General features: G+C 32.4%; 1 protein-coding gene across 1 annotated transcript; it reads left to right on the top strand.

Moving 5' to 3' along the window:
- Positions 1-2,039: 2,039 nt before the first annotated feature.
- On the top strand, positions 2,040-25,210 carry LOC106132286 (uncharacterized). Its single transcript, XM_060947761.1, has 8 exons — positions 2,040-2,125; positions 5,912-6,066; positions 17,924-18,036; positions 20,226-20,321; positions 21,924-22,059; positions 22,986-23,119; positions 24,190-24,406; positions 25,071-25,210. The coding sequence occupies exons 2-8, from the start codon at positions 5,997-5,999 to the stop codon at positions 25,208-25,210; spliced, it is 906 nt and encodes a 301-aa protein (XP_060803744.1). The 5' UTR covers positions 2,040-2,125; positions 5,912-5,996.
- The last annotated feature ends 866 nt before the right edge of the window (positions 25,211-26,076 follow it).

The following is a 26,076-nucleotide window of genomic DNA, read 5'->3' as shown; positions in this document are numbered from 1 at the left end:
TGGAATCCCAACTTCACTAAGGCAAACTTGCTATTTTCGCAAAACTTTTTAAATCAATATCATACCAACCTATACCATAATTCCATACACTTTCAGATTATAGATTTGTTTGTTTGTTTGTCTCAATACTCATTATGGCATATAAAAATAACTATAACAAATGTTTTTTCATTAAAAATAATAAATCCAAAATTGTATGTTTATCAATTTTAATCTAAATTATAACAAAAAGAAATAGATTTGAAATTAACGAATAACAAAAACTTTTTGATTTTGGAAATACCCATGGGAAAAAGATCTGGTAATACTCGTAAGTCAAATTTAACGGTAAAAATATAATGTTTTATTCCACTTTTAAAGAAGTACAGTAACCCAAGAGGCAAAATTTTGATTTTTTTTTATTATTGGTAAGGGACTTTTTACCGAGCAATGAATAATTTTTTTGCTTAGTGGGTACATTGTCCAATCTTCCGGGAGCAAGGGAGATATTCGGAAGCCTTGAACGTTTGATTCCATTCTCGTCGCTTGTAAGGTATGTATTATGGGACAACTGAATGAACCGAATTAACTAGTGGACGCATCACAGAACAAAGATTTATAATATTAAGATCTTTATATATAACAGTAAGTAGAACTCTTAATTTTTCTGTTTGTCTATCTGGTACGTTATAACTTAGAAATTACTCAACGGATTTAAAAGATGGTTAATAACATATAAAAAGGAGCCTTGTAAAAACTTTGTTTCGACCAAATCAGTTAAGGGAAAAAGAAGTTATGGCCAATTGAAAATTTACTTCAAGCACTGCTTCAAAACTTTTGAACAGAATTAAATGCGTCTTACTTAAACGTATTTGATTATATAAAGCTAGAATTTCTACTTTGTTTGGCACAGGAACAGGATAATATATGTACATAGATTAAACTTTAAGTCCTTTATTGGTGTGGATAATTGGAAACGGGGGCAACAGCTAGAAAGTAAATTATATTGTAGCGGCATCACTAACGTCACACGCCATAAGCTAATCACCGCGACGAGTCTAAAGAAATCGCGATATCAAACATTTCATGAATTGGAGCATTAACAGAAACCTCTTAGCTTATCACCTAGCCTGGTGGAGGATCTTCACTTTGGTGTGGGTTGAGTCCGATTCATTTCTCCCGCCTCAAAACCTTTGATTACGTCTCTTTCCCTAGTGTTAAATACTATTGTATTTTTTATCCGTGACTTTTCAGCAGGTAAAATGTGTACAAGATTATCTTACAATAACAATACATCATTCTCCGAACTATATGAATAAATAATGATTTACAGTGAAACGAGATAAAACTTGGGCGAATCCATGTGGGCAGGTGTCCGTGGCCATTTAGGAGGGCACTTATTCCAGTACCGTACGCTGAAGGCGCGCACTTTTTTGTAAAGATAACAATATTCGTAGACTATAACAATAAAGTTAGGCAATTATGATGAAGATTTTAACCAATTTAAACAACAAAAATCGTTATAAAAATAGAGGCAACAATAAAAAAAGAATTGGACCACTCCATCTCGTTCCCATAAATATTGAAAAAAATAAAAACTTGGAATGTTTTTTTTCTCATCATCATCATTCATTCAATATGATAAAATATTAAATAACCGAGTGTTGTTTTTGAAATTTTATTTTTATTCCAGAATATTCTAAAAACTAATTTGGATATTATTTAGTTTTTAACTTCCAGGTAGGTACTAATCAAAATTATTGTAATCTTCTATAATACGGACAAAAAAATATTGATGAGCATAGAAATATATATATGGACAACAGCAGGTGAAAATCCATGGGCTCTGCTGGCCATGGGAAAATAATAATTGATCGAATATCATGTTTAATATTCAAATTTTTCTCTCACCCAGAACTGGATTAATAGAAGATCCATGTGCAGTATAAATTCGTTGATGTTTGTAGTCTATTGAGGTTAAATAATCTGTGCTACGCGCTTATAGATCGAGGGTGCGACAGTGAGCATCGAAGTGCGGGCGCGCGCGGTCGCCTCTCGCCAAACGATTTCACACAGACGCGAGATGCGAAATACCCTATCTGTGGTGTTAGAGTGAGACGCAACAAGCAACATTCATTTTCAACAGGTCGTTAATGTAACTTCAACTTAATGTGATCCTGTGCAATAATTTACACTTTTATTGTTCCTTTATACCTGGGAATTTTTAATAAAACCATTGTATATTGGATTATTTTTACGTGCATAAACTTAGCGTAAACATATAAAATCTTTATAGGCTTGATATTTTATTTCTGCGATAGTAAAATCTCTGATTTTGCAAATATTACCCTACGGTAAAACTTTGAGTTTCTTCTATATTATGCATGGATTTTACAAAATATAACATAATTTAAAATTATTTAGGTAGGTACTTATAATCACAATTAAATATACACGTAGGCATTTTGACCATGGTTACAATTTCTACAAAACATACACTACTTTCGGATTTATCTGTATTGACATGGATACTTTGATCTCAGTGCCAACATTAAAAGAAAAAAGACATTTATGTAAATATATATTTATGATGACACTGACAGACATATAAACGCACAGTCCAAACCATTCGGTCTAGATATTTAAACGTTGGTGTAGGTTTTTTGTTGGTCTTGAGATGTATCGTATTACGAGTGGATTTCTTGAAATTACCACGACATAGAAAATAAGCGGGATATTTCGTTTCAAAACTAAAGTATTCCATTATGGTATTCTTACGGTTGAATCTATATACATATTGTTTAGGAGGCTCAAAATTAAAACTAATCCCACATTTTATTGAGACCTGGAAAATATAAGGCTTTCACACGCGATCATTTTCGGAGATAAAACTATTTTGCGACAAGGGGTACTTAAGAAGTTACAAGACTAAATTTTTATGTCTTTTTAGAACTTCGACCACACATTTTAGGGATTATGGAGAATCTCTCCTTCCTCAGGTGTGATGTTAGATTTCCTAACATTAAACATTTTGTGCCTATTAAATGGTTATTTAGTTAAAAATTAAGGGAAAAAGAACACTAAAGTAATAGGGTTTCTTATAACTGTAAGAAAAGTAGGTTTGACTTACTTGACTTAAGGTCCTATAAGGTATAGCTGGGACAGAGGGCATCCACAGTGCGTCGCCATCCCGCTCGGTCTTGAGCTTCGCGTTTTTAAAAGAAAAGTAGGTTTAGTAAGATTTTAATTTTTCTTGTAATTTTAAGATATTTAAATAGAGATCACTTAAATGCTTTTTTATGATATATAAGATGCGCATTTTCGTATTCAATAAAAAAAATATAATATACATGTCTAAGTAAAATCATGCCGGAGATAGGCTTCCCATCAAAGATTTTCGTCTAGACCGGTTGCAAACGGCGTGCATCTAATGTACCTATTTTTGTTGTTTGACGTCGTACCCGGACCTCCTAATCGTAATTGGTTTTTCTAAGTTATGCTTGCCAATACGTGGTTGACATTGTAGAACCTTCCCGCATTATGTCTAACTAGCTGCTCCCCGTGGATTCGATCCCATTGGAATGTTTTAGCAATTAAAAAGTACCAACTAATTTTATAAGTTGATATAGGTTTTTGAAAAATGGTTATTAATAATATAAACTTGCATTTGCCCGCGACTCTGCCCTCGAAAACCCTGGAATTTCCAAAATTATCTATTAGATCTCGATACGTTCACTAAGGTGAGGTGGCCACATAAAAGTGGGCCGTATGCAACCTTTGGACCGTAGACACACTCCTCGCATCAAAAGTTGTATTATTATTATTTTGTATTTGGCCTACTGTTACACCATGCCAGATTTGACCAATGATAATCATTTTACAAACATATAGTCACGTCTATATCCCTTGTGGGCTAGACAGAGCCGACAGTCTTGAAAAGACTGACATCCATGGGAACGAGATGGAGTGGTCCTATTATTTTTCATATTGGTGCCGGCAACCACACATCATTTTACAGTCATTCAATTACGAAATAAATACATACAGGTAGGTAATATTCTATACCAAGGCAAATCTGTAATATTTTATTGTATGAGCTGTACCAAATAACTTAATTAATTTATTGATATAAATAACGGCAGGCTATAAAAAATATTATTAAGCCTCAATATGTCTCAATCAGAAAAACTTGTAATAAAATAATACAAAGCATGAAATTTACCATCTTTGTAATTACCTATTAGAAGTAGATTACAAACGTCTTTAATAATTAGGAGACTAATTACAAAAATCATATCTTATCACAGATTGTAAATCTCTAAGTACTTCCGATGCTGATCGAATATCAGACAACGCACTGCCCAAACCGCTGGGTCTAGAAATATGAAATTTGGCATGTTCCTTATGTGGTCAAGGGGTGCAATAAGCAAGAGATACCCGATCATCCGAATATTACACGGGAACGGCAATTTTTGTTCTACGTAAACTGAGCCGCGGGTGTTCTCTAGTATTAAGATAAAAAACTATTTATTTTCTCTATGACTCTTGTGTAACTTATGTAGTTAATTATTAAACAACCTTATCAATCAAGTTGAGTAAGCTTAAGCTGAGAGATTCGACCACCTGATGCGCCCTTAATTCTGTTGGTCCTTTAGCGTAGTTACAAAATTACCTAGCGATACCTGTTTCATTGCATCTCAGATGTCAGGGAATTAAGGGATAGGATAGACTGTAAACTGTTAGCAGTTTTGTTAATGAATGCCAAATTAGTAAATTTAACTTTTTTTTAATGACTTTTTTTATTTAAAACTATTAATTTTCTGAAATCTCGATGTCTAAGAATAGAGGTCTAATAGGAGGCTAATAAAGTTGGAATTCTTCTTTAAGACAAAAAATAGCAATCTGTCACTGTTATACATTCATCTGAATCTCAAGTTCGTGCTATGATTATGCCATACAACTAAACGTGTACGTGAACTCTAGTGTTTTCAAAATTATTGGCTCTATCTACCCTGCAAGAGAAAGACGTTATTGAAATTTATTCATGTATTATTTTTAGTCTCCAATAAAAATTATGTCATTAAAAGAAATATATTTTTATATCCCAAAAGTTTTACCTAACCACCACCAAACTTAATAATGTACACAAAAACTATTTTCTTTTCTCGTTTTGAATTAAATATGCATTTGACATTAAATGTGTATTTTAAGTAAGACTATTATACAACGCATTACGATAATTATTTTTTAATCATTTTTAAATAAATATGTCCATTAAAATTTCTCTGTTAATTCCAAAAAGAACTCCCGAAATACACTTAACAGACTAAAATAAAATCTCATTTTGTTCGAGTCAAAATCAAACCTCTTAAGTAATTGTCTGTCAGTTAGCTTACGATTGAAATGAGAACATAATACGGAATTTTGTAACTTTCTTTTTTTTTCATACATACATATAATCACGTCTATATCCCTTGCGGGGTAGACAGAGCCAACAGTCTGTAAAAGACTGATAGGCCACGCTCAACTGTTTGGCTTGAAGTAAATATTACATGTTTGATTCCTTGTTTTTTTTTTTGCTTATTGTCATATATATATTTATACATACATTAATAAAAACACGTATCTTGCTCAGTGTTGGCAAAAATTGCATCTTTCTACATGACACGAACTTCACTTACTTAACCTCAACTTCAAGTTATTTTTTTTAAACTTTCACGTGTCCCATTCCTGAATAAAAATATTCCCAATGAATAAATTGAGTCGTATATTCAGAACATATTATTTGCCACAACTATTAATGTAGGAAATATAATTTAAGGAAATTCAAATTAAAAATACAACACAATTAAATATGGGTAAATGCTTAAAATTATATAAATAGTTGTAATAGAATTTGCGTCATTCATATGTATTTTCTCACTTGTTTCAGATTTCCAACGTGGAGACAGAAAATGTGTTACTTTAGTATATTGGTGATAGTATTTGACAGTTTCGAGTGAACTCACTGTGAACTGATGAAAATGGAGTGGCGAGGTGTTTTAGATTTCAGACTACTTCTCTTATATACGTGTGGAATAATTGAAGGTAAGTAATGTCATATAATTTTCTACCAACTAGGTACAATTATATTTTAATAATAATATCTAGTTACATCAAATTTCAGGATAACATATTATTATATCTTACAAACTATGTAAATTTGTAATTACATATAAACAATTTCGTAACTTATTTGCAGGCAAACTCTTGCTTTGAGTTCATTCAAATGACGATAACTTTTTTTTAGTAAACCGATTTTGATGAAACAAACTTTAAATGTTTTTCTGAGTTAAAACAAAGCAATTGGTGAGAGTTTTAAGTAAATCGGTTCAGTACTTTCGGAGATAAGCGTAATCATATATACAGACAGACAGACAGACAGACACAAATTAAAAAAAAATTTTTTTGCTTTCTTTTATTCATCCCTCTATCCATTTAAGTCAAAATCTAAATGTACAGACAAAATATTTTTACTGATTTATTATATGTATTGATGTATCCGTTTCAATAATGTAAAGTCGAACAGTAACAAATGCTTTTCAGAAGTTTTTTGAGACACTTTGATTTACCGCGACACTGCTCCAGTAATTTTAATCCGAAATCCAAATCGTGTGAAACTTACTCTCTACAACTTTATACTAGCTAAAGTAGATCAAGATACGCTCGTCTTGGCCCTCGCCTTCCGTCCTTTTCATTTACACAGTTCTTCTATAGGTATCTGATTAGTTATCTAGTTTTCTTTAATTCTCTTAACATGACCAAATCATCTAAGCATTCCCTAATCTATTCAGATAAATAAATAAAATAAAGCCAGGAATCCGTCAGATGCGCAAATTTGCGATCTAATCACTTAGATGCCAGTTAAATAGTTTGTCTTTAATGTCCCTCTTTCATCTTAGCTATGAGCTTTAAAGCTTATAAAAGCAACAAGTGGTACTTTACAAGTTGTAAAAAATTTAGTTTTTACGATCGTCTGCTCTCCTAGGAGAACAAGTTAAATAGCTATATATATGTAGCTAGATATCCCTAGCACTTCATAACATTTAAGCCGAAGAACTAAGTAAGTACTAATGATTTGAAACTAGAGTACATCCGCGGCTTAATATGAAAAATCCAGTTAATATTCGTTCCAGAAGGAATTTCGATACTAAGACACAGCTTAAGGCTGCGCGTAGATATGTCAGGTGATCAGTCGCGTTCCTCTTTTTTACATATAAATTGCCCCTGCATCACAAGAATTAACGATTTCACAGTAACTTCATAACATGTAAGCCGAAGTACTTACTCATTATTAGAAATGAGTTGAACAAACAGAACAACATTACGAACGTGCGCACGTTTCGTGATCGACAAACTTCTCACTCACGTACGGGGACGAACTCGCTCGAAGAGGCTTCTAACAAAATTTATTCGTGCGTTTCCACCATTAGTGACTTTCTGGTTTTGCATGTTATGTAATGTGTATTCGACCCATTTCAAAATTGTCATACGTTTCAATTCTGGGATAACTAGGTACACTTTGTTATCTATTTAAACTTTATTGCAACAATAATAATTGTACATCTAGGTGAACTTAATACGTATACCTACCACAAGGCATTGTCCTCTTTGTCTTCAAAAAATTTAGTTTATTTTGAACAAACACAGACAATTTTTTATATTATATGAAATAAAAAGAAAAGCAGTTAAATACGTTTTGAGTAAATAACGGAAAGTCCTTAAAATATTCAAATATTTACCTGAGAATGTTTTATGCGCGAAGTGGGGCCTCTCAAACCGTAATCACTATCATTTTTGTAGCTCCCCGTTCCCTATAAATATTCACCTACATTATTTATGGTGAGGATGAGCTACCTAAGCTTGCGAGAATTATACGATTGAAACTATAGCCACAATACAACCTACGAAACGATAAAATCTAATGTGTAGAAAAAAATAACTTTCTTTTGACGAACCGCAATGTATTTTTTGTGTATTTTAATTTGTATCTTTAAAACTATAAAATGAGTGCTGGTTTCAGGATTCAGGCTTTATTTAGAAGTTTTATTTACTCTTTTTGTAATTTCCTTCATTTAAAAAAAAATGACAGCCTTGCCTAACTTAACAAAATATATACACATAGAGATAAATATAGATATAGTTCTGTGTACTTGAATAAATCCGACAAGTGCTAGCACTTGGTTCAATTATTTCAAAGTTTTGTCGAGAGATTCATTATCGATTTAGTTCCAGTAGCAAACTTCACCGAAAAGGGACCGGTGATAAAATTACGCTCAATTTATTCCCAGAGCTAGCCATTCACAGCATCCGCGCGCTTTTCCGTAATAGGAAAACCCTGAAACGTTCCATTTCAATGAAATATTTGTCTCTTTTTTTGGAAAATATGATCTCAGTGGTTTATATTTTTTGTATACTAGACGACTGCTGCTTCGCACGCCAAAACGAAAATCTTGTTAATTTCCTTTCCTGCTGGAATTTTTGAATATCTTTTCTTAAGATTACACTAACCCACTAATGTAATCAAAATGCCTAATTTAACATTTCTCCCAGAGGTTTGTGCTTTGTCAATCACTTTTCTCTTTTATATAGATATTGATAGTCAAAAGGTGCAAATATTTATTCTCAGGGATATTATTTTTAAGTTGATTTTTCTTATAATTTATAATAAAATAAATTACTTGTTTTATTAATTAAAAAAATATTTCCCCAATTCCTTTATTTGTAATAGATACATCAGTAAGTTTTTGAATATAACTTATTGTTACTTTTAGTGCAAATTACATTTCGTATAAAATTAGACAACCTTTTAAAACAATTAGTTATTTTAGTTCTCATACTAACATCACAAAATGTTTAATATCAAGTACGCAAGAAAACTAACACTGAATTTTAAGGTTGGCTGAAAGAGATCTCACTTTGGGATAAGCTTGCTTTTGTGTTCACTTTTTAGGACTGCTTTTTAAATGATTTATTTAGATAATTCAATCTAAAGATTTTGTTAAAATTTTAACATGCGGTTCCTTTTCTTATGTTTACGAAGGTAAAAGGGTGTTTATGGGCTGGTCCCTCTAGACCCACGGGGAGTGGGTCTCTTGGCACATAATGTACCAAATGTGTTTTTATACAAGATCTAAGGTGCCAGCCTTCCCAATAAAATCGCTCCGGTGCGCCCTTCATGGGATCGCATGACATTCCCCCACAATGCCCTTTGTTACCAACAAGTACGTTACAGATTCCAACCTACCTTGGATTTTCCTTCTTTCAATATTAATGTATTAAGGTTTTTAGTACCTAGTAACTTATAAACCTACGTATACGTCGTCTCTTATGCACAAGAAGAGATGGAATAGTCTTATCATACCCAAGTAACGTTTTATTCTCTTTAAAGGTCACATTGAGTTTACTGATGATTTCTTAGCAACCGATTACTGTAGTTATCGGAATGATATTTTCCTTTTTTTATGGATCCTCAGTCCATTTTAATTCTTACATATTATTTAGTATATGATGTTGAGATATTAATTCATATATTCTACAACAGCATAAAATACTGCAAACGATTTGTACAATTTTAATCTTAATAGAAGTAATTAGGTTTTCGATGTCTCTGCTTGTCTTCATCTTAAAACAACTAAACGGTTTATTATCAAGTTCTGAATACTTCAAAGGGATTTACTATAAGAACTCACTAAGGAGCCATTTCGGAGATATACAAATACAATTTATTTACGAGGCTATGGGGACGTCTATTTCATGACATATAATATGCATATTTATAGCTTATAAGCCCAGGGTGAATATTTTTAAGCTGTTTGGCTTAAGATAGAATTTATATTCAAATAGTTACAAGTTGCTAGCCTATCACCTATAAAACTACTACATACATAACACGTTAAATTTAACAATCTAATATTGACTCAAACTTGGATGTAAAGCGAAGTTCGGATGAAACGAAAAACATGCCATTTCCACAGACCAAACAGTCTTTAAAGACCAAACGTCTAAAGTAGTTGCGTCTTTTCTTTAGAAGTTTCCTTTATAGCTTAGATTTTTACTAATAAAAGATAGCCACTACCATTGTAAAGAGACCACTAGTTTCACAATAAGATGAACGCTAAATATACCTATAAAACATTGTTATTTTATTAATTATATTAAAATATATACGTAGATGGAAATAAAAATTATAAACAAAATACTAACATTTTGTTTATAATTTTTAAAAAACATTGAGACACTTTTTCTTAAATAGTTTCTTTACGTGCTAAAATAATTTCTAGTTATTTTTCATTTTATTCTAATAACGTGCTGTGAGGTTACCGGCACCAACAGAAAAAAGAATAGGACACTCCATCTCTTTCCCATGAATGTCGTAAAACGCGACTAAGGGATAGGCTTATAAACTTGGGATTCTTCTTTTAGGCGATAGGCTAGCAACCTGTCACTGTTTGAATTTCAATTCTATCTTAAAGCCAAATAGCTAGCTGAACGTGGTCTATATAGGCTTTTTAAGACTGTTGGCTCTGTCTACCCCGCAAGGGATATAGACGTATGTATATTATTCTAACTCTTTTTTTCTTAGTGGCCAGTATCAGCCGTAAATAGATTGTCACACTATTTAAAAAAAATTCTTAATTCGTCAGATAGTTATTGGTGCCCATTACTTTTCTACTGATTGATTGTTTTTGTTTTCTACTGACTGAGTATTGATTCTGTCCTTCCCATTTATTTACCTACGTCGGAACACTAGAAAAAGCACTTTCTCAAACTTTAAATTCGTTCCGTCTGTGTTTTTTTCCTTTTTCCTGAGACTTTCCTCGGTACCTTTTGTAAAAGGCTTGTCTAACAGTAATTAGATTTCCAGAACCACTTTGATTCTCTTTTTGAAATATATTTTTGCCTTGGGTTAGGTTTCTTTGAACGTTGCGACTTGTTTTAAAGTTGACTGTAAAAAATTATTTTAATCTGGTCATCAAACACGGCTCGCCTTTCGCAGGTTTTGATGTTTTTTTACACAACACGTTTCATTAGCTAATATATTTTTTTTACAAATCTCTTTTAATAACACGATATTATTTTAGAAAAAATAGACCAATCATTGAATAATAAATATTTGGATAATACATATCTCATATTTAATGTATGTAATGTATATTTAGTTGTTACTACTAGAAACAAAATGAGTTGTTTACTAAAATAGTTTTTGTTAAAGGCATATTGACCGGACAGCCATATGAAAACATAACGGGATGAACATGTAAACTCAAAGAAAAGAAAATCCATGAACTAATTCGTCTAAAGTTAATTTTAACTCTATACTAACTGATTCGATATTAACTAATTAACTGTTTTAATACCCAACTCAATCTGCTGTATCTAACAATTTTAAATTTGGTTTTGTAGGTTTTGACTAGGGATGCACTATGAGAAGATTACTCATAATCCCCGAATTCGGATCGTAATTTTTCGGTTCACCCGGATAATGCTGTGGGCATACTTTGGTATTATAGACTCGAGTACAATATTGTTAAATGGTATTTTCATCGTATAAATCGAATAGAATATGAAATATTTTTTGCCTCGACTGAACTGACCGTGACGTGAAAGCGTGACAAGCTGACATTGTTTGTTATATTGATTATAGTCTGTACTTGCTGAAGTTGATTTTTGTTTCGACAAGACAATGAAGACTTAAATCACCTGATTGTACGATAACAAAGACGAATCTGTGTTTCTCACGCACGAAAGTCATCACACCCGATTGTCCTCCTCATGAAATTGTTATCCATACTAATCTACACTATAAACTTCTTCTTTTGTATCAATGGTTTCAATATTCATATATCTCAGAATGATGCACTTCCATGCCGAGTCTAGGCTCAGCTAAATCGCCTTGGAACAGCCAACACATCATCATTTTTTGGGTTTACATGCAACACCTGCACACAGCATACAATGGTACTCTTGACCTGATCTTTCGCTGAAAACTTTCCTGATTTGGTCAAGGTACATTAGTCTAGGACTTTTCCTGTCAACCTCTCTATTTACTTTGCCATTTTAACATCTCATTAGGATCAAAACATTAGATTTTCAACATAATTCCTTCGTTTGAAGAACTCTTGGGCATGAGAGCGCAATCGTTGGCTCGTTACAACCCCGCTTCATCGCAAATCACGCTACCAACTTGCACAGCAGCCGAATATGCAAATATTCGTTACATTAACATTAATATCTAACCAACACGCTCATTAATTTGTGTATGAATAATGATCGTATTATTGTCGAATTAAAGAATACTTTTTAATGTAAAAGCAATATGTGACAATGCAATCATAGCACTAGAAATTGAAAACTGTCGAGAGATTCTTGCTACAAGAAGAACAATTTCAATGCTTGTCTGGTAGCGAAGAAAAAACTGATCAAGGGAAAGACTTAGAAACTAAAGGTTCTTCTTGTAGGCATACAGTCACTATCTCAATTTCAAGCCATTTAGCTGAACATGGTCTGTCATTTTCAAGACTGTTGGCTCTATCTACCCAGAAATAACAATTTCTATTATTCTTATTATTCATAAAAAGAAATACCTTCTATATTAGTTGTAATGAGCATAAGATACATACTCGTATATTAGCAGTTTATTGGTTTGTTAGCAAAGTCAAACCAAATTATGCTGACTGACTGATCTACTGCTACAAAGGGATAAAGACGTGATGTACGGTGTATGTACGTGTATTTTTTTGTATTTTAGTTAAGAGAATTTAATGGAATTCCTCGTTACTTCGAAATTTCTCAAGCAATAAATCCAAATTTAGATACAAGGCATCGCGTGTACGTCGGCAGTAACCCTCTAACACGTAAATAACACGGCTACCTAACGCCCCAGTCTTATCACCGCACCATGTCGGAACCTAATGGAAATTTTGCCACAATTAAACTTCAATTTTGAAGCAATTAAGTGCAAGCCCATGTTTCCTAAACGAAATAGGTCCAGAATTTTGGATACATTTATCATAGCCGTGCGCATATGATTTAAAAAGACGAATAGCGGATACAAGTTAATATTTGTTATGCAAAGAGTAATGCAAAGAGATATGTGTCGAATTATCTAAAATCTACTTTATTTATCACAAGCTGTTGTCCGCGATATCCTTAGCCGATAATCTCAATTCATTAAAACTGAACCCCTGTAGTGCTACGATGATGCTACGAAACATTGTAGCGAGCTACGAGTATTTGCTACGAGTTTCTACTTTGGTTTTAATTAATAGGTACGTAATGTTTTACAGAGAACAATTGTTAATTTATGTTTCTTTTTTCTATTAAACATACATACATATAATCACATATTTATACCTTACGGGGTAGATAGGGCCAATACCAATAGTTTCTAAAAGACTGATAAGGAGTTTCCATTGTTGTTAAAGTACCTATTTCACATATTATTTTGTCACTTATCTCACTAGCTGTCCGTAGAAAACGACTTAAATAAGTAGTCTTAGAAATAAATTTAAATTAAACCATAGCCAAAATTAAAAAATATTTCAAGTAACACAAACGTACATACCTTATCATCACGTTTTTAAGGATAAGGAAAAGATTCAATAAACAATAAATTCATTAGATTTCCCCGAGCGAAATAGATTTTCTTTGTAACGCCGCCGTCTCTTTCTTAATACGAGATTCCGTGTTCAAAAATCCATAAATTAATATTTATGAAGCAAATATTGAACCCGTCTTTTCTGTTGATCCCAGAGGCTGAGTCCAAATTATCCTTATGTCGCTTCTCCTCATTTTTCGTGTTATTAGAATACTTCGCGTGGATTTACGAGACGTGAAATTGTGCTACAATCACGATTTTTTTGGTAACAAAGTATATGGGAATAAAGTATTAAAAAACATTTTGGATACGCTAATTATTGATAATGGGTTTCATTCAAACAGTACCAAATAACTATTTCAAATGAACTTTATAATATGATTATAATTGAGTTTGAAGTTTGGATTAATTTCATTGTTGATAGTTTTATTGGAGCTCGTGTCAATCAGTGTCGATACACAAAATTATTACATTACAACTTTTTCCCGTGACTCCGTCTGGTTTTTTTTTTTCTATAAATGAATCCTAGCGTAACTCTATCTCTGTACAAAATTTGCATCAAAATCGGTTTAGTGGTTTAAGCTTGAAAGCGTAATAGACAGATAAAATATAAGTAGGGAAGCAGGGATGATTTTCAAAAACATAGGTACTAAATTCAAACAAGGCTGTAATTAAAAAGTAACAGGTTATTGCAGAGACGCGGAATTTAATAAAAGTAGCCACTATACTCGTTGCATGTCAGTGCAGAGACAAACGACCCGATGGTTGCACTAGCAGTATGTCCTCGACAAGACTTGTAACTTTATTAAAATAGTCTGACACCATATTGCACTAAGCAGACATTCTATCCTCTCTGTCAAGTACTATAAGTATGTACGTACATATTATCGCGTTTTTTGTCCCTTACCAGAGGAAAAAGAGCCTAAGTGATTTTTATTAATAACTTAGGATCTCAGCTATAGCCAACACAATGGATAAGTCCAATTAGGGCTAGTTGCAATAGAGGGGACCTCCAGCATCATGGTTGGAGAACGTGCCCCGGGCTCGAATCCTCTCCAGAGAAGTGTGAATGTAACCGGGACTAACGCCAGGAGGACAAATAAATAAATACATATATGTATAAGGAACAAATTACAGAGAAAAGGTTAGCCTGTAAGTTCGAGACTTGTGTTACAAGATGATAACTCAACGATACTATAAATTTATAATAAATACTTATGTATAAACATCCAAGACCCATGCCAATAAAAAACCCTGTCCGGGAATTGAACCCGGGACCTCCGGTGTCACATCCATCCATCTATAATTTCTTAATAAAAACGTAAATGTAGACATCAGATATTTAGCAATCTGAATCGGGGCTTGCTAAATATATCGAAGATTTGAGATCCTACATCATAACTTTGATTCTAACTACGAACATCTTCAACTAGTACTATCATTTATCATAAAGACCTGTCTTGTTTATGATATTCTGTACATTTATCAAACTACACATGGCTGGCTACGCAGGCAATTATTTTCCTTTATTTACACCTTATTTAGATACACATACATACATACATACATATAATCACGTCTATATCCCTTGCATCCCTTGGGGTAGACAGAGCCAACAGTCTTGTAAAGACTAATAGCCCACGTTCAGCTGTTTGGCTTTAGATACACCTTTGTAGTATTTACGATTTCATGTAACTTTGTCTCATATTGCAATTACAAAACTTCTCAGGCATTATTTCTGAGTATAAAAATGACATGCCATTACTATGAATTTTTTTTTCAATTTTACGTTATTTTATGAGAAAATTAACACCAATAATACTCAATGATAAAAAAAACCCTTTGAGCCGAGTTTGATTCGGGGTGGAATTTTCGACTGATTTATTTTGCTTTTAAAATTGTAGGTAATGGTAAACACAAATAATAATATAGGAAAAAATACAACTATAGTTTAGGAGAGAAAAAAAGAAAACAATTCTTAAAAAATGTAAAGATAGCAATTCAAAAAAAAATATGTTTCATTTATTGTTTCTACATACCAAAAGGTAACAATTTTAAGCCATTTAAGAAGAGATATTATTTCAAATTATGTTAAAAGCCGTTTCTGAAATTTAAAACATCAAAGTGAATGTGTTATTATAATAAGTTAAAATAAAATTCGTATATCTCTTTGTGAAATTCACATCAAATCAAATATTGTATTCCATATGTTAATTTCCATATTACAACGACAAGGGGCTAACCCTAGAGGCAAAAGTGGGTGGTTCATATTTCCCTGTTTTACGTGGGCGGTATGTGGGTACAATCTAAACCGAAAAACTTCGGTTACATGGTACTTAAACGCCTCCTAATATCTCTTGGTCTATTAAAAGGTATTAGAATCAGCCAATACTTTTTCTGCAATATGCATTAGAACTGTAGTAACTTTTTAACACATACTTTTAATACATAACGTTTAAGGTTGTACTAAGAGGGGATTTACCGAAATTTCCACAGATACGAAAATTATTGACGAATACTTTAGCGTTATCTGGTTTTATATGTAATTGAACGACAAACATGTTTAACATAAGATAGGTATTTATAATAAATTATATCAAAACATAAATAAGGGTCTTTCAAAAGTCAATCGAAAACTCGCGAATAAAATTCAAAAGAATGAAAAGCAATAGGATTGTCCCCTCGGAATGCAATGTCCGCTTCCTTAAGACGACTCGGATCTATCTGGAAGAGTACCTAAACGTCGAAACTCAATTTACATTCAATCGGTTTATACAGAGTAGGAAGGCAGTAGTTTATTCAACTCGCAGTAACGGTAACATATTGCTCATTCCGAGAACTTTTCATTTTGAACTTTAAATTTCTGGTACGAAAAATACAGCTTTATTTTACTGCTTTAAATTAAGTTTATGTGGTTTTCACATGTGCTTTAATATCGTTTTCTATTTTCGTATATCAACTTTACACATAGCAAGTCTTTATCCCTTATTTGGTAAGACAGTGTCGCAAATTCAAATGCCAAGTTTCGCAATTAAATGTCTAGCTCATTTCCATAAAGAATTATTCTAATTCAATAAAAAGAATGATAAAATATCAAAAGTTTTATAGATTCTATTTTTCATAATCTTATATCTATTTTAAGCTTCTATTTTATTAATCTAATAAATTTTATGATAGAAATGTCCACGTTTGCCATCTTTCATTTGTCAAAGTAACTAATATTTGTCCAGCTGTTGAGCTATGAAAGCTTAACAAACAAATACACAAAACCGTTTGCGTGTTTTATATCATTATACGTAAGACGAATTACCTTACAAAAAATGTAGGACAAAGTTACGCAAAAAATAGGAGTAAATTTTAATAAAACAGAGTTAATATACTAGAATGTATTATTTGCTCCTTTCAGAATAAATAAACAGGGAGTTGTTATTTGTATAATTCTTAAATTAAATTATTCGAGGTAGTGTTTAAATGCTTATTTAAAATAATTTATTCTCTCAACATACACTGTAAAATAACACCTACTCAGGATTTCAGATAAAATCTATTTTCATACGAAAAGAACACCAAACATCAATATAAAAAAACACACAAACCTATTGTGCGTTATAAAATAGAATAAAAAACTATCATGATTTAGGATATCGAAAACAACTGGTTTATAGAAGTCAAATGAACAACACACAAGAAAGATCGGATGAAGTTACTACTTCAGACATTAAAAAGGAATTTAATAAGAAAATAGACAGTACACGATAAAACTGGAATTTAAAAAAATATATAATTCAAATTTACGAATAATGACTGAAAATTATTACCAGCAACCCGCGTTAGTTGTCAAATAATCACATTCATCCTGGTAATAAATTACCGAAGAAGTCTTCCTTACATGTTCGTTTACCTTAATTACTCAGCTGTTGATTGTGATAATACCTAGTAGATTTACAACAATTCTTACGTACATATTACTTAATTAAGAAAAGTTATAGCTTCAATTTCAACGTAACGTATGTATAATTGTATAATACTGGGTGTGCCATTACATTCCGCCTACGGCACTTTGAATTATGTATATTCTTGCAATAAAAGTGAATGAGCAACATTGAGCGTAATAGTTTTATGCGAATTCCCGTGTGGTTTGCGGCATTTTAAAATAAATCACTACATTTCCATCCAATGGATGATCATTAAAGGCCACTAAGGGAATAGGCACATGCATTGTAAGGTTTTCATATTGCATCTCATTTCTGTAAGATTTTATGTCTTGTTGTTATTTGATTAAAATTATTGACTTATTTGTTGCAGTTCAAAGTATGTCGGAGGTTTGGGTGGAGCTTCGAGGTCCTCGTTTCGTGGTGCACCACAATAGTGCCACGTTGCGCTGCGACCACAATGTTGACCCAGAAGCCTTATACAAGGCGAGTATATTATACATGAAATAAATAAAAATTGTTTATTATCAGCTTTAAGGGGTCCATGGTTTTAACATTATAAGTAGACTGCCTACACCAAAAGAGGACACTGACTGACTGGACTGGACTGCATGACTTATCAACGCACAGCACAAACCGCTCTCTCTAGAGATAAGAAAGCCTTTTCTTCGTAAAGGATCGTACATGCCTATGTACGATCCTTATTGTGAACTAAGCGAGTATTTCTTGGAATTCCTCTTGGATCTAAAACGTTACATATCATGTGACCTCCACGGGCGTTCTCCAGTTAAAAAATAATTCACAGCACTCTAGAATCTCCAGCATATCTGGGAATCTGACTTTTATCTAATTTCAGCACGCAATGAGTCTTGTAACGCAACGATATGATTGCCTTTATTTGATAACCGACCATATATGAGATAATCATGAACCTTGTAAAAAAGGTGAATGTAATAAATTTCTAACCAGTAAATAAACGAAAGACTTAAACAGTTAACTTAGTAAATTCATTTATGCGACTAATACCTTGAAATTTACAGCTTCGAAATGGGAAGCTTTTATTTCTCGAACTAAAATTAATTCAGAACGAATAAATACCTTCTTTAAAATAACTGTAAGCCAATTTCAATGATGAAAATAATGCGATATCAATCTCTCAGTAAATGTCAGATTATATAAGAGATGTCTCGCCCGGAGCTGTCGTATAAAGTGAATTTTAAATTAATAAGAAAGTAATTTAATACTTTCTTACTGGTTTTTCATATTTCGTTAAAGCAATAAATATCAAAGATATCAAATATTTAAAAAGGTAATAGGATATTTTATTAAACCTTTTGCGATTTCTATATGTGAATAGTGTCAAAACAATAGCATGATTGTATTAAAGGACGAGTGTATTCATAGATGTTTCACCTCAGTTAACATTAGTGCAATATACATGAACTCTACTTATATTTAAAATATTTTTCATAACTCAGCCCACTCATTATAGTATTTCTGAATATGTCAGTATTCAGAAATACTATAATGAGTGGGCGACCCCTTAAAGCTGATAATGAGCCTACTTTATAAACGATGATAAATGACATAAAAGTCTGTATAAGCAGGTGTCATAAAAATCTAAACGTAAGTAATATACAAAAATCTGAATTCACAAAACACCCATCGCATGCAAAATCGCACAGTCAAACTCATTTCAAACCTGAGATATGATAAGTAGTAACTTAAGTAGTAATAATATAATTATTTTACACAAAGACTTGGATTTAGTTTTAAACTCTATCTTGATACTCTGACCGACAATTAAATTCTAGTAAAGGGTGCTCGGTCCCTTGCAAACATTGTTTAAGCGTGGCAGCTGGCTCCCGTAAGCCCCTTTAGATTAAAGCTGGCAAGCCATGCGTATTAATTAAGTACCCAACATTAAGTAGTGTGAAGTGGAGCTAGTAATCCTACCGGAAGCGATTGGCTATTATAATGTCACTTTTCTTTTTTCTGTTTTAAATAAATATACTTTATATGGTTTCCTTATAGATCCGCGGGTATCATAAAATACGACTAAGAGAAAAGCTAATTAACTTGGGATTATTCTTATAGGCGATTGGCTAGCAACTTCTCTCTATTTGAATCGCTCTACTCTACAAGGGATATTAAGGGTTTAAATAATTTTGTTTGCTTTGATGCGAAACATATTTGCTACACATAAATGTAGTAGGTACTTACCTAATAATAGAAGGCCTTTGGTAAAAAATGGAAACAATTTTTTCTGTTTGTATTAACAATGGTTCTTTAATCGATCAATATCCATTATTTTCTACCCCTAAACAATCAAGGCCCAATCTCTCTATTAAGCTTCAGCCTATGCGTGAGTTTAGGTATACAAAAGCGCGGTTTCCTTTTAATTGTATACAGGTATACAACTAAGGGAATCGGTACAATCTTAGGCGATAAGAAGGAACGTACGGTGTGCCAGCTGCTTCTCTTCCCTTGCGATTTGTAAAAGTCAATCAAGGGTAAAACTATAACAAACCTAAATAAATCAATTCTATCATTAAGTCATACAGCTGAACGTGGCCTTTCAATCTTTTAGAGACTGTTGGCTCTGTTTACCCCGTAAGGGTCAAAGACGTGATTATATGTATATATACAGGTATATAAGGTTTGGTTATCTACAGGTGGTGTTCTACAAACACGGGCAGAGAATCATGAAGTTTGTCCGAGGCCGAGACCCGCCCTATGAACTTTATAACGTCACCGGAGCGGACATAAATGTAAGTACCTACCTATTTTTATACCATATGGGATTAAAGCCGATCTGGTTTTAAGGTAAAGTAAGGTTGATAATTACAGTGGACAAGTAAAATAGTGATTTAATATAACTATTTGCATACTTCCATATCCATACCTAAAAATATTACGAATAAACAAAATGTTTTTGTTTTTCATGTATTTGGTAAACAAAAACTGCTCGAATTTGGCAAATATTTTCAGTTTGGTGCCGTGCCGTGTGGTTCCCGGCACCAATAAAAAATAGATTAGGACCACTCCATCTCGTTCCCATGGATGTCGTAAAAGGCGACTAAGTGATAGGCTTATAAACTTGGGATTCTTCTTTTAGGCGATGGGTTAGCAACCTGTCACTATTTGAATCTCAATTCCATCATAAAGCCAAACAGCTGAACGCGGACTATCAGTTTTTTCAAGACTGTTGGCTCTGTTTACCCCGCAAGGGATATAGACGTGATTATAAGTATGTATTTATGTATTTTCAGTTTCAATCTACTAACACTTCTGCTTTTAACTGATAGAGCAAGGATTTTTTAGAACCAAAAAACTTATATATAAAAAAAATCTTATATCAATCCACACGCAAGCGATGTTGCGGGCACAGGTAGTTTTGAAATAGAGGTAGAAGACTTTTATATGTGGAAATTTCCACTGAACGAAACCTCTGACAAAAAGGTTATGTTTTAAAAAGCTTATCAAAGTATGTACTATCAATAAGTATGATCAAATTTATAACTTAAAACAATTTAAGTACATATACAAATCTTAATTTTCTCTAGACATTGCGCGCTCAACCACAGCAACACTAAATTATTTTATAATTACACATTCAATGGATTGCATAACACAAGGGAATTAACTACGTTTCGGGCAATATTATGTTTTCATGTCAACAATTATAAATCTAGTTAGGTACACGTGTAATAATGAATTTGGTTGAAACTTTCGTGTTACATGATTATGTAATTTTAACATCATATCATCATCATGTATCGTTTGAACATTTTATAATCGCCGTGTGGTTCTCGGCACTTGAGACCGGACCACTCCATGTCTTTCCATGGATGTCGTCAAAATCGACTAAAGGAAATGCTCATAAACTTGGGATTCTTCTTGTGCTGTATGTGAAACAGATGAACACTAACCATAATGAACGTACACTATAAAACTAAGTAATTGAAATAAATGTGCATAAATTCTGAGGAAAACTAAGAGAGAATTTTTTCCGGTTCAGCCATATTTCAATAAAGATTATACGATTTGTTTGAAACCCCGATTAGATGTGTAAGAAGTAGTTAATTATGAATTCTAAAACTTTTGTTAATGTTTATGAAATTTCTAATCCTGCTCAAACCCATACCATACCATAAAGCTAGTAAAATATATATAAAACCATGTCAGTTATTTAAATATCATAGAACATCGAAAATTCTATATGTTTTTACTTAAGAAAATGTAATAAAATTTTATGAAATGTTAATATTTCATAAAGTCTTACTTTGACATTTCTGTTTGTTAGAAATTTAATTTATTTTTTGGTTGTTTTAATTTATTGTTAATAAATAAAATATTCTTTCTCTTTTTAGCTCAGACACTTACAACCTACTTCGATTACCTTGGAAAGAATGGACTTCGCTGCTTCCGGTCCTTACGCTTGCGAAATAGCCCTGGAAACTCCTTTATATTCTAAAATATCAAAATTCCACGAGGTGAACGTCATTGGTTAGTAAAATAATATATTTCATTAGTGACGCCGCTCAATAGACCTCTATCGATAGATAGATCAATGTTTCGATAGATTTTTGTCGAAAGTTTCAGAAAAAACTATAGTATCGATAATTATCTTCAGTTTTGTTGCATTTTTTATACTTAACAATGTACGATAGCATCGAAAGTATCGAAGCTTTCCGACGACAAGATCGATATCATCTTTAGTATTGCTTTGCAGTATTACGTAATTGATCTGTACTATCGATAGTATCTAGATTTCTAACAAACGGCCTTTTTAGAACTAAATTATCTATTGTAAAACTATCGATAGTTCGACAACACTAATTGTGCATGGTAATGTGGTCTGGAGGCGGACATTTAAAATTTAGAAATTCCCCTATAACGAGATACTATAATTCTCTGCAATATTTCACCGCTGCTTGTTGCTCAGATTCTTTGTAAAGCCGTGCAACTATTTCGCTAAGATATTACATTTTTAAACTTTTCCCATCTAATATTGCGTTCGATACAACCACTTATAATAAAGTCACAGAAATATTTTTGACTTTAGTGTTTAAATAGGAATTTTATTAGGAAATAAATAGGTACTTACCGGTGATTAAGAAATGGCCTCTTTATTTCTATTTATAACAGGAACTCTAACATTTGATACCGGGTTATGTAGAAAATACCTCACTCTTTCTATTCTTTGCTTGATTTTTTATATTTTAGCCTCGCTTTATATAACTAATCATAAAAAATTCATTGCAGATAATAATGGTTAATGCCTCGCTTTAGTTTTTTAATAGAATTTTTATAAACCCGAAAATTTGTGTGTAAAGTCAAGTGATATAATTATATTTAAGTACTTACCGAACTCCTGTAACTCATTGAATAGTGTATTATTTTGCTTTAAAATATTTTATACTTTGTTTCAGTACGCCAAAAGTACCGTCCAAAAATTAAGATAAAACATAAAAAGTTACCAGCAAGTGAGCATTTAAAAGCAACATGCCAGAGTGGTCCTGCGTACCCCGCCCCGCATCTTACTTGGTTCATTAATAACAATAAGGTACGTGTGTAGTGATGGCCTATATATGTATTTCTTAGATCAAGTTACTTACCGATGCTCTTGCGATGTTGAAACTGCTTAAAGATTCAAGGAGTTTCTTGCAATGGATGATATGTATATACTACTTATATTTTCTTATCATCAAGCAATGGATGATAAAAAATTATAAGTAGTTTAATAACTTATTTATTAAGAAAAACTATAAAAGGACCTAAATAAAATATTATGTTACTGTTTTGAATCCTAAACATTAACCGTAATAAAAATAAAACACACAAAGGAAAGAAGTACGTATAAACCTCAGCTTATTTTTTATGATACAAGTTTATGGACGCGTTTCCTCGATTTCAATGAAATAACACTTTAACTTAGTTATTGCTTTGTAAGCATATAACTTTCGGGTTCAATAATAAAAATGACTTTGATCGTTTATTGGTATATTTCAAAGTTATAATAATTTTGCCGTCTTTTCGGGTTTCTAGTTTCGCAACTTATCGACGCATACTTATATGAAATAAGAATTAATCCAAGGAATATAACCTACCAGAAATATGTCTTTCAATTCAGAATGGTAAAAAAAACATACAATGTTTTGCGAAAGAATATTATAAATTGTGCCAAATTTAGCCATTCCAATTTGGCTGATAAAAACGAAATCCCCTTTTTGTAAAGATATTTTTAGGCCTCCGTACTCGAACGAGTTCAAAAGTCGATTCCATCTGTCATTTTTAATTTGTGGAATGAGAAGATTTCTATGTTTTGTTTGCAAAATAAACTACTAGAACAATTTTGACAATAATTGTCACAGAAGTAAACATCCAGAAGTGATATACATGGCTTATGTTACCGAAATCCTTTTGTTATTACGGGAATTAAGTCTGGGCAAAAGTCCAGTCATGTCCACCACCACCCATAGCTCTACCAATCTAACGGTTATAGCCGAACTATCGGAACCGAATACCTTCTCCTTTGCTTTCTGTTATCTATCTGTTATCTCTTTGGTCCTGTATAATACACCCTACTTTTTCGAGGCGGTGCTAATAAAATAATAGTAGACAATATTTGTACAGGTTGACGAAAGGCTGACGGTTCCACACGGGACCATGAAAGTTCATCGTCACCACCATGGCATGCCGCTCTCCGCCACCGTCTCTGAGCTCAATTTCCCCCTGGACACGATGGATCTGTATCCAAACCAGACAGTTGAGATCACCTGCCTTAGCACGATACCAAGTTACGCTAGCGAATTTGAAGGCTTCGCTGATGTACAGAACAGCACTGTGTCGGGTAAGTATAAAACCCTTAAGCATAAAACACAACATAAGCAACTTGCAAAACATAAATTTGTATAAAGTATAAATTGTATAAATGTAATTTAATTATATTTTATATAAAATTATAATTCAATTTAGGTTTATTCTATGTTTTCTTTTTGTATTTGAGGTAGGTACCATGCATACGTGCAACATATTTTGTCGAATAATGTTATCTGTATACATGTATTGATTATACAATTATATGAAACAAGCAATAGTGGGTATACAAAACAATACGTGTTGGATTTCGTTCTTGGAAAATTCGGGTTGTAAGCATGTTTTCGTGTTCCTATATATTAACGTTAATTTTGTTAATAGCTATGATACGTTAGTATCATGTATTCATTAATCTACATAACATTTTTTTATGATTTTGTCAATAAATGCAGTGAAATATTATTGAGACATACCTTTTCAATAAGAAAAGCTTAATTATTAGCAGTAATTAATTAACCCCATTCACCAGTCTCGAAGGCAATTTCTTTTTAAATATGCTGCACTGCATATTGAAATTTTTCTTCCCACATTTGTCTTTGTTGATTTCTTTATATACATTAATTTATTCAATAAGTGAAATGTAAATATCTATTTAGGAATTTTTGGTTAAGTTTATAAATCAAGATGTATTTTTTCAGCCAACGTAATCCGGCACGAGCCCGCGCCGACCCAGCTACCCGTGAAAATTATTAGCCCAGAAATGAATGTATCACATCGATGTACTCACAATATCATCATTATTCTAACGTCGTTGATGTGCCATTTTAGATTTTATTAAGAAAAAAAATAAATTAAAAAACATCAATGATTTTAAATATATAATTAGCGAAACAGCAAAAAATATACATATAATTGGTTGTGGACAAACCATGAATTTCATGTGTATATGTCAAATTGTAATGAATTAAAATAATATTTCAATTTAATCTCGATTTCAAATATTTTGTTGAATCGCTACTTTCATTAGTAGTTTCTAATTTTATTGACACGAAACTTAACTGTAACAGCAGCTAATTGTCATAAAGGAAAAATTTAATTTCTGGATAAGATAAGATAAAATTGGACTTTGCAAAGTGCGGCAGGTCTATAAAAGTAAATTCCTCCATTATACATAATACTTTTCATGTTAAATACTCAAAAAAATTATTGAGTATATATATATCACATCATAACAAAAAATATACAAGTTACACTGTGCACCAGCCATGCAAACCACAACTAACATATCACTTGTCTAAAATTTGATATTTTATTGTTACTGATATCATCATGCGGGCGCTATCGTTACGCAAATTCAATGTTACCAAAGCGGTTAATTTGCGTTTAATTTAGATAGTTGTCAAAATTGAAGCAAAATACTCGTCTGCCACTTTCCACAGAATCATTACCGCAATTCACTTACACACCACTTGCAGAAGCAATATTATCGCTCGTGCAACAAATTTTTATCCCCGTACCCCACATCAAAATGATATACGTATCTGCCGCTTACTAAAGGAACATTACCGTTCGTGACAAATTCATGCGGCTGCCTGCCGTGCAGTTTCAAACTCCAATCAAAGACGCTTACCTTTAAGCAACACAATCTCCATCGTACTTTGGAGGCGTATGTTACTTAAGGGTTCGTTAATCCAGTTAAAAGGA

Source organism: Amyelois transitella, chromosome 14, assembly GCF_032362555.1.
Source record: "Amyelois transitella isolate CPQ chromosome 14, ilAmyTran1.1, whole genome shotgun sequence".
Lineage (NCBI taxonomy): Eukaryota > Metazoa > Arthropoda > Insecta > Lepidoptera > Pyralidae > Amyelois > Amyelois transitella.
Note: the sequence above shows the minus strand (reverse complement) of the source record. Positions and strands in the feature narration are given on the sequence as shown.